Source organism: Schistocerca piceifrons, chromosome 6 (assembly GCF_021461385.2).
Source record: "Schistocerca piceifrons isolate TAMUIC-IGC-003096 chromosome 6, iqSchPice1.1, whole genome shotgun sequence".
NCBI classification, from domain to species: domain Eukaryota; kingdom Metazoa; phylum Arthropoda; class Insecta; order Orthoptera; family Acrididae; genus Schistocerca; species Schistocerca piceifrons.
The window spans coordinates 488547126-488559572 of NC_060143.1; the positions used below are offsets into that span (position 1 = coordinate 488547126).

Consider the following 12447-nt stretch of genomic DNA (forward strand, 5'->3'; position numbering starts at 1 on the left):
ACGATAAACCGCAATGGCGGTAGGCTACCGTCCGACCTTTATCAAAGTCTGAAACGTGATGGTACGCATTTCTCCTCCTTACACGAGGCATCACAACAACGTTTCACCAGGCAACGCCGGTCAACTGCTGTTTGTGTATGAGAAATCGGTTGGAAACTTTCCTCATGTCAGCACGTTGTAGGTGCCGCCACCGGCGCCAACCTTAAGTGAATGAATTGCATATCACAGCATCTTCTTCCTGTCGGTTAAATTTCGCGTCTGTAGCACGTCATCTTCGTGGTGTAGCAATTTTAATGGCCAGTAGTGTACTAGTAATGGTTTCTACGTCGTCTGCTAACAGAGAGCGTAGTGGTATATCTACCTGAGTGCCATATGTGTCTATCCTTTAATATGGACTGCTCACAGTGAGAGGGATCAGTGTGATGCTAACGTGTGAAGCAAGCAGGCAACCATGCCGTGGCGACTCGTGGATCCTTCAGCCAAACGAGCGAGTTTGGAAGGTGTGAAATTATGGCCTTCCGAGTGGCGGAATTGTCCTTTCGGAGAATTGCTACGCATGTTCGACGTGCTGCGTCAGTTGTGCAACAGTACTGATATGGCTGGTCACGTGAACATACGCACACTCGTAGACGAATTTTGGACGACCACACAGCACAGATGTCCGCCAGGATGGGGCTCGACTGGCGCCGTCAGAGGATCACTTGGGGGATGGAATGAGCGCCGTGGTCTTCAGCAAAAAAAAGCGGATTCTGCCTGCATGCAAGAGATGGCCATGTTCGCGTGCGACATAGACCTGGAGAGCGCTGCCTCCTGGAATGCACTTGTCCAAGACACACTAGTCCCATCCCAGGTTTTATGGACAGGGTTGCGACAAGCTACAACCTTTGGTGTTTCTGGAGGAGACGCTAAACAGCGCTCCATACGTGCAGAGTGTTATTAGACCCGTTCTTTTGCCAGAAGGTGGTGTGTTTTTTCAACAGGATAATGCTCGCCCACACACTGTCCGTGAAACTCAAACTGCTCTGCGAGACGTGCAGCACCTTCTCCGGCAACCAAGATCTCTGGACTTGTCTCCAATATGGCAGGTTAGGATATGATGGGAAGAGAAGTGACGCATGCGACTCGGCGACCGACATCTCTTACAGGACTACATGAACAGATCGAGCACGGGTGGCATAACGTATCCCAGAACAGTATTTGACAACTGAACGATCGACTGGATACCGGTCGATGCCTGCAGTGCCGTGCGTGAAGGTTACACTACGTGCTAAATTTGGTATTTCAGCAAAGGCCGATACCTGGCACCTCATAACTGCTTGTGCTGTAAGGTGTCTGGCAAATCCAACACCTTCCATGAAAACCCTGACATGAAAGCAAATCCGGCAATATGTCACATACCTCTGAATAAATCCTGACATTAAATTAACCAAAGTAATACGATCAATGAGTGAGCAAATGGAATACCACAGACTAACACAAGAACGTCTAAATGCATGTCATACCTTCCCACCGTTAAACAGATGCAGTTCCGAGGGGAGAAACGAGAACAGAACCCGAGAGCAGAGCCGTGTAGGCTAGAAGGACCTACGATAAGAGCGGGACAATAGGACACCCTCATCGCCAGCTGACCGTCAAGAGGTCCATCCCCCAGCCCCAGTTAAAAGATAGAGCCCTCTAGAAGAACAGTATAGATCTTACGATAACATTAAAAGGGTCACACCAGCTGCAAGTTTTAGTGTGAGACTATACACATCTCTGTTAAAAGCATTCCCCCCCCCCCAATGAAAAGTATAAGGTTTCTCATTGGATAGACAGAACATTTGTAGGCGGTACTTAAGGTTAACATTGAGACGCTGATTGGTCTGTTGAAAACAAAGCCAGATACCTTTTTCTTAAACCAACTTCGGTAAACAGTAGTAATGATAAGTTCGAGAGAGTTGCTACCGAGGCAGCGAGGTGTGTAGAGCTGCACCGCCAGCCACCCCTGATGCTGCCTAACCACCTACAAGGTAATGAACGCACGCGATGCCGCATAAGAGCGCATAAGGCTTCACTCAGAACTGCAGAAGTCTCATCTGTTACATCCCCTTTTTACGTAATACTAGTGTCGATTGTCAATTAAACTTCATGGTATTCACATTTGCTACTTGAAGTTAAAATCTGAAACGTGATGATTTTTCTGTTATATAATTACTGAGAAGCCACATCAGCCACTGTAATTTACTAGTTAAATAAGTAATTAAAGGTAACTGAGGGTCACTGTAGACCATTTTTAATAGTTTTCTCTTTTATGAAACTTAATTTAAACCTAGATTATAGATGTGAATGGCATAGGTCATCCATTGATCCATTATAGAACTTGGAAATCCATTCAGGGAATATTCGTTCAGATTTCTGTTGAATGCAGTTGGTTTTTATCATCCTGTATTAAAATATTTCCTTTTATCAATAGTACAATTTATAAACAATGCTTTGTGAGTAGAATAAAAATTCCGATGGTAAACTTAACTGCTTTTTCGATGTTATTTTACCAGCTAACTAAAAATAGGAAAGCCTTGAACCCCTTCCACTAAATTTAGTTAGTATTAAGATTCTTTTACAGGGAGTGCAGTGGAGCTGATGCTGAAATCATTAAGTATTTGATTATATCATCACTAGTCTCACTGAACTCTTCTGACCTCTACATGTGATGTGTGGTCTGGCGTCTCCTTACCAGCAACAGGTCTCAGGTTCAAACTAGTCAGTTCCCTAAAAAACACGCTCAGAGCGTCGTTGCGAGAAAGTGGTAGGGAGACACGACTTAGAACAAACAGACACCACGCAGAATGTTAGAGTGCTATTGACCTATAAATGTAATCATTTCGTGTACTCTGTAGGAACTGTTGCAACAATAAATCTTGAGTGAATTGGAAACATATAAAAGGGTGTAGTAATTTTTTTCCTGCAGTGTATTTACAGGCTACCACTTGGAGGATCGTTTATCAACATCATAACGTCACACAATTTATTAGGATTTTCTGAGAAGGTGTATGTTCTGTGTCAAAGGCGCTGAGGTGGCTGCGCCGTGGAATCTCAGATGAGCAGGTGGAGCATGAGATGGAACGCATTCGGGCGTCCCTGGCTGGAGACGGCACCCAGGATGGCGGCGCCGGACGCTTCACGCTCAAGGAAATCTGTTCCAGAGCCCCGCTCAAGGGCTTCGCCAACGTCGCCACCCTCAGCGCCAGTGTGCAGCTATGCGGCTCCTTAACTGTGCTTAACTATGCCGTCGTGATGTTCGATGAGGCCGGCGGATCTGTGCCTTCCGAGTTGGCAACAATTATTCTAGGAGCGCTGCAGGTACGTTACGTAGCTCAGTACGTGAGGCAGTCTACGCGTGCAACGTTTCCCTTTCAAGTTAACGATATTTGTCAAACTTCATTGTAGCTGACCATCAGATGTTTATTTTTATATTATTTTTATACTCCACGCTACCGGTTTCGATCAACGGACAGACAAAAATCCTTAAAGTGCACAGCTCACAATACACCGACAAAATAAAAATTAGGGCGTTAAATAACGCAGCAATTAACTACAAAGAGTACCCAGCTTGTCACCATAACATTTGAAGTAAACAACTTCGACGTAGATAGAAAAACTTAGCTTCTGTTGTAACAAAGAATCTGAAAAAGACATAGATATGTAGGAGACGCACAAAGACGATCGTACATTTCAGACTGAAGAAGGCTGTAACGGACTTGTAGTAAAAAAAAATCAAATAGCTATTTGACTATTTACATTATTAAAAGATACATGTGATACAAGATTAATTCATTGTACCTATCGTTGTACTTGTTTGAGATCCCACTGTTCACATATTCCTTTAATTGATATGATTAAAACACGACACGTAACCTTAAAGGATATTAACTCCATCTTTTCGTATTTACTTTTTACTATCTTGACATTGCATGTTTTGTAAAAATTTCTATGTCGACACATGTCACTTTACTGTAATCTTTTTCATGATTGTGCTTTGTTGACACCGTTTGTTAAGTACATTTTTCGTTAAGTTTACATCGCTGTTACATCGATGTTCTCCAAAACACTCCAAAGCCCTCACATGTACCTACGATATGTACACATGATCGATGCTACAGCTATAGACACTGTCTTACCGTCTTTGTTCAAGATTCACAACGATTTGAATTCGATCTTTGCCGTTAATTTTTTTTCAGTAAGTCCGTTACAGTTTTCTTCATTTTGAAATGTGTTATCGTCTTATGTGCGTGTCCTGTATAACCATATCTTTTGGAGATTAGTTTTTGCAACAGAAGCTACGGTTGTGTATCTGCATCGAAGTTGTTTACTTCATATGTGGTCGTGATAAGCTGGTTACGCTTTGTAAATAATTGCTATGTTATTTAACGTCATAATTTTTATTTTGTCGGCATATTGTGACCTATGCACTTCAACGGTTTTGTCTGTCCGTTAGGTTTCAGCTTGATAATGGTCTACTGATCGAATCCGGTAGCATTGAGTATAAAAATAAACGTCTGACGGTCATCTACAATGAAGTTTCACAATTATTTGACAGATCTAAAGTCCCACCTCATCACAAATCTAATCATCAGTATTTTATTTGGTGTGACGCCTTCCTCAGTCGCCTCTTACCACAGGTTAAACATTACATCTCTACATAACAACTACACCAAACATCGTCCGCAAAATGTTGCGCTTAAACAACTCTTAGTCTGCACTAGGCGAATTTTTCAGATAAGCGAAAACGTGAGGGAGAACAAAGAGCCGGCCGTAGTGGCCGTGCGGTTCTAGGCGCTACAGTCTGGAACCGAGCGACCGCTACGGTCGCAGGTTCGAATCCTGCCGTGAGCATGGATGTGTGTGATGTCCTTAGGTTAGTTAGGTTTAATTAGTTCTAAGTTCTAGGCGACTCATGACCTCAGAAGTTAAGTCGCATAGTGCTCAGAGCCATTTGAACCATTTTTGAACCAGAACAAAAATAGTGGGAAGAGGGGGGTGGAATAGGGGCGGGACAAAAATAAGGAATGAAATAATAAGCAGTCAATTGCATAAAAGAAATTTAGATTTCCAAACTGGTTGCTTAATATTTCATTATATACGACTACAATTGCTGAAGATGAATGAAATAGTAACAATAAGAAAAGAAGATGTAGGGAATGGTTTAAAAGACGTTAAAATAGGGAGACAGTAGAGGCACACCGACGGAAAAAGCTGCAACATAAAGAAGGAGTTGTGTGACATAGACGAAAGTTAGTAGGCGTGTTTCTACATCTGAAAGATGATGTCTGTTCAAATTTCAAGCCAGACCCATTAGAGGAGATAGTAGCGCCACTATGAGGAAGCAAATCATGTTTGCTTCAAACTGACGCTGTAACAGTCGTGAGCGTTAGTTACCTTCTAGACTGGACGCGGTGAGTCGACAATCAAGAATGCCTTAAAGGCGATAAAGACGCAATTATCAGCACCTCACTGAGGTTGAACGATGTCATGTAATAGGCCTACGAGAAGCTGGATGTTCCTTCTGTGATACTGCGGAAAGACTTTGCAGGAACGTAGCCACTGTATGTGATTGCTAGTAGTGGTGGTCACGAGAACGTAAGCTCGCAAGAAGATCTGGGCCCGCATGGCCACACAGCACTACGGAGAGGGAAGACATTCATGTTCCGCGTGTGGCTGTGCCGCATCGTACAGAATCTGCAGCAGCAATCTGAGCAGCATTTGGAACCACAATGACAGAATCGGTTAATTCAAGGATAGCTTCAAGCCAGACGCCCTGAACCCTGCATTCCTCTGGTCTCAAACCACCGCCGTTTGTGGTTTCGTTGGTCTCAAGCTAGGGTTCGCTGGAGAGCGCGGTGGAGATCTGTTGTGTTTCCTCATGAAAAGTGTCAGTGATAGCCATGAGTTGATTAGGAAGAGGCCAGTTGAGAAATTGTACCTAACCCGTCCGCTTGCTAGACACACAGGTAACGGTCTTTGGTGCCATTTCGTATGGCATGGGATCATTCTCGTTGTTACTCCACGCACCCTCACTGCAAAATTGTAAGTCAGTCTGGTGATTCGATTTGCATTGTTGCCATTCATGAACGGCGTTCAAGGGGTGTTTTCCAACAGGATAACGCTCTTTCACATAACCCAACATGTTCTGAAGGGTGTGTACATGTTGCTATGCCTGCACTATCAGCAGATCGAACACAGATATGGCATATCATAGGACAACAACTCCAGTGTCATCGACAAACAGCATTAACCGTCCCTGTACTGACTCGCCAAGAGCAAGCGGCATAGAATTCCACCGCACGATCTGGTATCCGACACCTGTGCAATACAATCGGTGCTGTGATTTTTCTGTTGGTTTATACGGAAAGGAATCATGAGGAATTTTGTATTGCGCTCTGAGGAGCAGCACTTCCATAAGACCTAGGTCTCTCTCTTGCTTGCAGATCCTCTTTTCTTGTGCTTGTGCGGTTCTAGGCGCTTCAGTCTGGAACCGCGTGACCGCTACGGTCGCAGGCTCGAATCCTGCCTCGGTCATGGATGTGTGTGATGTCCTTAGGTTAATTAGGTTTAAGTAGTTCTAAGTTCTAGGGGACTGATGACCATAGATGTTAAGTCCCATAGTGCTCAGAGCCATTTGAACCATTTTTCTTGTGCTTGGCTTAAAAAAGAAGCCACTCTCGTTATGCCAAATGATCTAACGCAAGCGTAAAGAGTGTACACTGTCTGATCAAAAATATCTGAACATTTATTACTGGACATTAACATGAGGTGTGCCCTCCCTTTGTGTTTATGATGGCTTGAATTCTGCTGCGGACACTTTCAGTGGCCTGTCTCAATGTCGGTGGAGGAATCGCAGTCCATTCTTCCTAAAGAGCCGAAACTACAGAAGTTTAGGACGTTAGGGTCGGAAACAAAGTCGGCGTCGTAATTCATCCCAAAGGTGTTCCATCAGGTTCCGTTCGGGAGTCTCTGGCGGCCACTTCATTTCAGGAATGTTATTCTCCACAAATCATTGCCTCATACGTGCTGTTTTATGACATGGTGCATTCTCAGGATGATCAAATAATCATCGTCTGCCAATTATTCCTCTACCGTACGGTGTACACAGTTCTACAAGTTGTATCGATATCCTACTACATTTACCGTTTTCTTAAGTTCAATAAGGGGACCACACCATGACCAACCTTCCGTATCCCGATCTCTTTCGCATTTCATTGTTGGCACTGCGCAGGATGGCTAGTAAATGTCCTTACTCATTTGCCACTTACAAGCCCTTCCATTGGATTGTAATAAGGAATAACGTGATTCATCAACACAATTAATTTATTTCCATTCACCCACTGCCCAATGGCGTCACTCTTTGTATCATTATAAGCTACGGTTAAAATTGACTGCATATACAGGGTCATCCATTGATCGTGACAGGGCCAAATATCTCCCGAAAGAAGCGTCAAACGAAAAAACTACAAAGCGCTAAACTTGTCTAGCTTGAAGGGGGAAACCAGATGGCGCTATGGTTGGCCCGCTAGATGCCGCTGCCATAGGTCAAACTGATATCTACTGCATTTTTTTAAAAATAGGAACCCCCACTTTTTATTACATATTCCTGTAGTACGTAAAGAAATATGAATGTTTTAGTTGGACCACTTTTTTCGCTTTGTGACAGATGGCGCTGTAATAGTCACAAACATATGGCTCACAATTTTAGGCGAACAGTTGGTAACAGGTAGGTTTTTTAAATTAAAATACAGAACTTAGGTACGTTTGAACATTTCGGTTGTTCCAACGTGATATATTTACCTTTGGGAACTTATCATTTCTGAGAACACATGTTGTTACAGCGTGAATACCTGGAAATACCACATTAATGAAATAAATGCTCAAAATGATGTCCGTCAACCTCAATGCATTTGGAAATACGTGTAACGACATTCCTCTCTGTTGTGGGTTGGCAGGAGAGCCAACACCGGGTACTAGAGGAAGCCGAAAGGCACGCGTGTTAGCTCACGCAGGCTGGCGTGAGGTCTGGAACAGGACAAGGAAATTAGACTTTAGAAAAAAGGACGTAGCTGGTGGAATACTTAACTTTAATCCATTAATGATGAGCGTCGCTCTTGACGGTACATGATTACAGTATCAATAGTAACTGGTACTGGCACCTTGCTAGGTCGTAGCAAATGACGTAGCTGAAGGCTATGCTAACTATCGTGTCGGCAAATGAGAGCGTATTTTGTCAGTGAAGCATCGCTGGCAAAGTCGGTTGTACAACTGGGGCGAGTGCTAGGAAGTCTCTCTAGACCTGCCGTGTGGCGGCGCTCGGTCTGCAATCACTGACAGTGGCGACACGCGGGTCCGACGTATACGTACTAAAGGACCGCGGCCGATTTAAAGGCTACCACCTAGCAAGGGCGTGTCTGCCTGTGACACCACACTCTCAACAGCGAGTAGTTCGCCTTCCGTAATGTTCGCACATGCATTGACAATGCGCTGAGGCATGTTGTCAGGCGTTGTCGGTGGATCACTATAGCAAATATCTTTCAACTTTCCCCACAGAAAGAAATCCGGGGACGTCAGATCCGGTGAACGTGCGGGCCACCGAATGATGCTTCGACGACCAATTCACCTGTCATGAAATATGCTGTTCATGCTTCAACCGCACGTGAGCTATGTGCCGGACATCCTTCATGTTGGAAGTACATCGCCATTCTGTCATGCAGTGAAACATCTTGTAGTAACATCGGTAGAACATTACGTAGGAAATCAGCATATATTGCACCATTTACATTGCCATGGATAAAATGGGGGCCAATTATCCTTCCTCTCATGATGACGTACCATGCAATAATCCCCCAAGGTCGCTGATATTCCACTTGTCGCAGCCATCGTGGATTTTCGTTGCCCAATAGTGCATATTGTGCCGGTTTACGTTACCGCTGTTGCTGAATGACGCCTCGTCGCTAAATAGAACGCGTGCAAAAAATCTGTCATCGTCCCGTAATTTCTGTTGTGCCCAGTGGCAGAACTGTACACGACGTTCAAAGTCGTCGCCATGCAATTCCTGGTGCATAGGAATATGGTACGGGTTTAATCGATGTTGATGTAGCATTGTCAACACCGACGTTTTCGAGATTCCAGATTCTCGTGCAATTTGTCTGCTACTGATGTGCGGATTAGCCGCGACGGCTGCTAAAACACCTACTTGGGCATCATCATTTGTTGCAGGTCGTGGTTGACGTTTCACATGTGGCTGAACAATTCCTGTTTCCTTAAATAACGTAACTATACGGCGAACGTTCCGGTCACTTGGAAGATGTCCAGGATACCGAGCAGCATATATAGCAAACGCCCGTTGAGCATTTTGACCACAATAGCCATACATAAACAGGATATCGAAATTTTCCGCAATTGGTAAACGGTCCATTTTAACACGGGTAATGTATCACGAAACAAATACCGTCCGCACTGGCGCGATGTTACGTGATACCACGTACTTATACGTTTGTGATTATTACAGCGCTATCTATCACAAGCGAAAAAGGTAGTCCAACTGAAACATTCATATTTCTTTACGTACTACACGAATATGTAAACAAAATGGGGATTTCTATTTTAAACAACGCAGTTGATGTCCGTTTGACCTATGGCAGCGCCATCTAGCGAGCCAACCATAACGCCATCTGGTTTCCCCCTTCAAGCTAGACGAGTTTCGTTCTTTGTAGTTTTTTCGTTTGATGCTTATTTCGTGTGATATTTGTCCCGGTCACTATCAGTGGACCACCCTGTATAATATACAATGGCCGGGTGCTTCCTGTCGGGAGATTCAAGTGGCATCCTGGAGTCATATACGCTGGTGGCTCAGAAGTCCGATGCGAGAGCCGACTTGGCGCCCACAAGCGAGGCAAATATGAGTCGCTCCAGCGGGTGCGTTAGTCATAAGCTCATGTGTGTGCGCGATCGTTTTGCAGGTAAGTTGTGAAGCCATACTTGGTCGGGCATCTCGCTTCCATCTGCAGTCAGTTTCCTATATTTGTTGCGATCGTCAGCGAGTTGCTCCCACTTGTCACTGTCAATATCAACTGCCCACGTATCAGGCTTGTCGCAGTCCCTAAAGCGTAGTGAAGGTCTTCCACGAGGTCTCTATGTTCCTGCTATTTCATTGCGCACTGTGCGCCGGGACAGACGGGAGTGGTCCACGCGATGCAGATGTCCTAACCACCGCAGGCGACTTTGCTTCAGCGTGGCAGTGATACTGTGTTGTTTTGCAGTTTTCAGAACCAAATCATTTGTCGCACGATCCTTCCCAATACGCGCCGTAAGCACCGCAGGTGAAAGGCGTTGAGCATTCGTTCCATTCCTGTTTGGCATACGACGTCCAAGTGTCAGCTCCATACAGGAGAGTACTCAGCACACAATATTGATCTACAAGAATTGTTGTCGACAATGTGAGATGTCTGTTATCCCATACACGTGTGCGGAACTTCCCGAAAGTACTGGCAGCTTTTCTTATTCGTGCATTTATCTCGTCATCCAGGGAGAGATCTTCTGTCATTATTGAACTAAGATATCAGAACTTACCGAATACCTTCAACAAGGAGGATCTGTGTATCCTTGTGCCATGACAACTGTCTTCTTTACGTTTATAGCCATGGAGAAGGGCTTGCATGCAGTAGAGAATTTATCCATAAGCTCTTGCAGACCGTCTTGGGTGTGCGCTACAAATGCAGCATCGTCAGCAAATAAAAGGCTATTTACAATTAAGTCCCCTCGAAAGCGCTTGGATCTGAGTAGAGAAATGTTGTAGAGCTCCCCATCAGCTCTGGTATACAGACGACTGCCCAGATTAATTTCACCAAAAGCAACTTTGAAGAGTGCTGAGAAGAAGGTATTGAACAGAGTGGGAGCCAATACGCAACCCCTCTTTTCACATCAAACGGGTCAGATGTGATTCCGTCAAAGACCACAGCACCTTCCGTATCTTCTTGAAAATCCTTGATCATCTTTAAGAGCTTTGGAGGACACCCTGTCTTCAAAAGTACTGCATACAGTCCTGATTGCGTCGAAAGCCTCGTATAGGTCGATAAAGGCAATGAACAAAGGGGTTTTCTGCTCGCGGCAATTACCCTGAATTTGTCTGAGTGTGAAGATCATGTCAACTGTAGATCGCTGAGGATGAAACCCACATTTTTCCTCAGGGTATATGCGCTCGGCAAGCTTATGAAGTCTGCCGAACACCATACAGGAAAATGATTTTTCCAGGTATACTCAGAAGTGAGATTCCACGGTGGCAGTTACAATCGCCGCGATCACCTTTACCTTTGTGTAACAATATTGGCATCGCGCATGCCTTGCGGCACTGCAGCCTGAGCCCAACATTTCAGTAAGAGCTTGAAAAACAGCGGAAAAACTGGCTTAAGTTTTACAGTTTCTATGGAGATGTTGTCTTCGCCAGGGCACTTCCCACATTTGAGCAGTGCAATTGCTCTTTGAAGCTCCAGCATAGTAGGCGTGACATATAAGTCATGTTACGGTGTCATCTGAGGAGTTTCATCCATTGCTTCTGGACTAATGTTGATGGGATTTGAGTAGAGGCTGGAGTAATGTTCTTTCCAACGGAGCAATTGACGATTTCGATCTGTGATGACTTTTCCATCTATTTCCTCGAGTGGTACGCTCTTCTTTGGAATGGATCCACTGGCCCGTTTGAAGCCCGAGTACACACCACCAATGCCGCCAGCATTGAAATACTCCTCTAAGCCAGTGCAAAGTTGCTCCCAATAGGTATTGATACAGTCGCGGAGAGTGCGTTTAACAGCTGCCTTTGATTTTCTTAGCTCCCTGCGTGTTGAACTGCGTGGGTTTTTATAACAGGTGACAGTGGCCTGACACGTAGCCTCAAGGAGAGGTTTCAGGACATCTACGTTCTCGATGAAACAATCGTGGGATTTTGCTTCCAGATTACGAGCACATTTCCAGCCGTAGCGATAAGATGCGATTTTATCTTCTGCCAGTCTTCAGAAATAGGAGCGGCTGGGTCCCAGGGATTAACCTCTTTTGGTGTCTCTTTACCAAATACATTTACTGCAGCAGTATTTCTTTTTTGGCAAAGATTAATTTTTGTTTTGTAAGATGTTCTGGCAGAGTGAAACTTTTTAGTCATGAAGCCCACTTTTGTCGCTGCTAGTGCTTGATCCGTGTCACAATCTGCACTAAGGACAGAATTTGTATGAAGAAAGTAACGCAAATCTTTCCTTTCAGTTAGAATAAGATCTAATTAGTGCCAATGTTTTGAGCGGGGGTGCATCCAGGAAACCTTGTGGTTCAGTTTGCCTTTGTATTATGTATTGGTGACACATAACTGATACTTTGCACAGAATTCAAGCAACCGTGGATCATTATCATTCATTTTGCCCACTCAGTGTTTGCCTA

General features: G+C 44.5%; 1 protein-coding gene across 1 annotated transcript in view; it reads left to right on the forward strand.

Annotated features, from left to right (window-relative positions):
• LOC124803407 (facilitated trehalose transporter Tret1-2 homolog) overlaps positions 1 to 12447 on the forward strand; it is a 78445-nt gene that overhangs the window by 44801 nt on the left and 21197 nt on the right. Inside the window, exon 3 of the mRNA XM_047264591.1 lies at positions 3046 to 3339. Coding sequence (XP_047120547.1) covers positions 3046 to 3339 — 294 coding nt within the window. The remainder of the gene's footprint in view (positions 1 to 3045; positions 3340 to 12447) is intronic.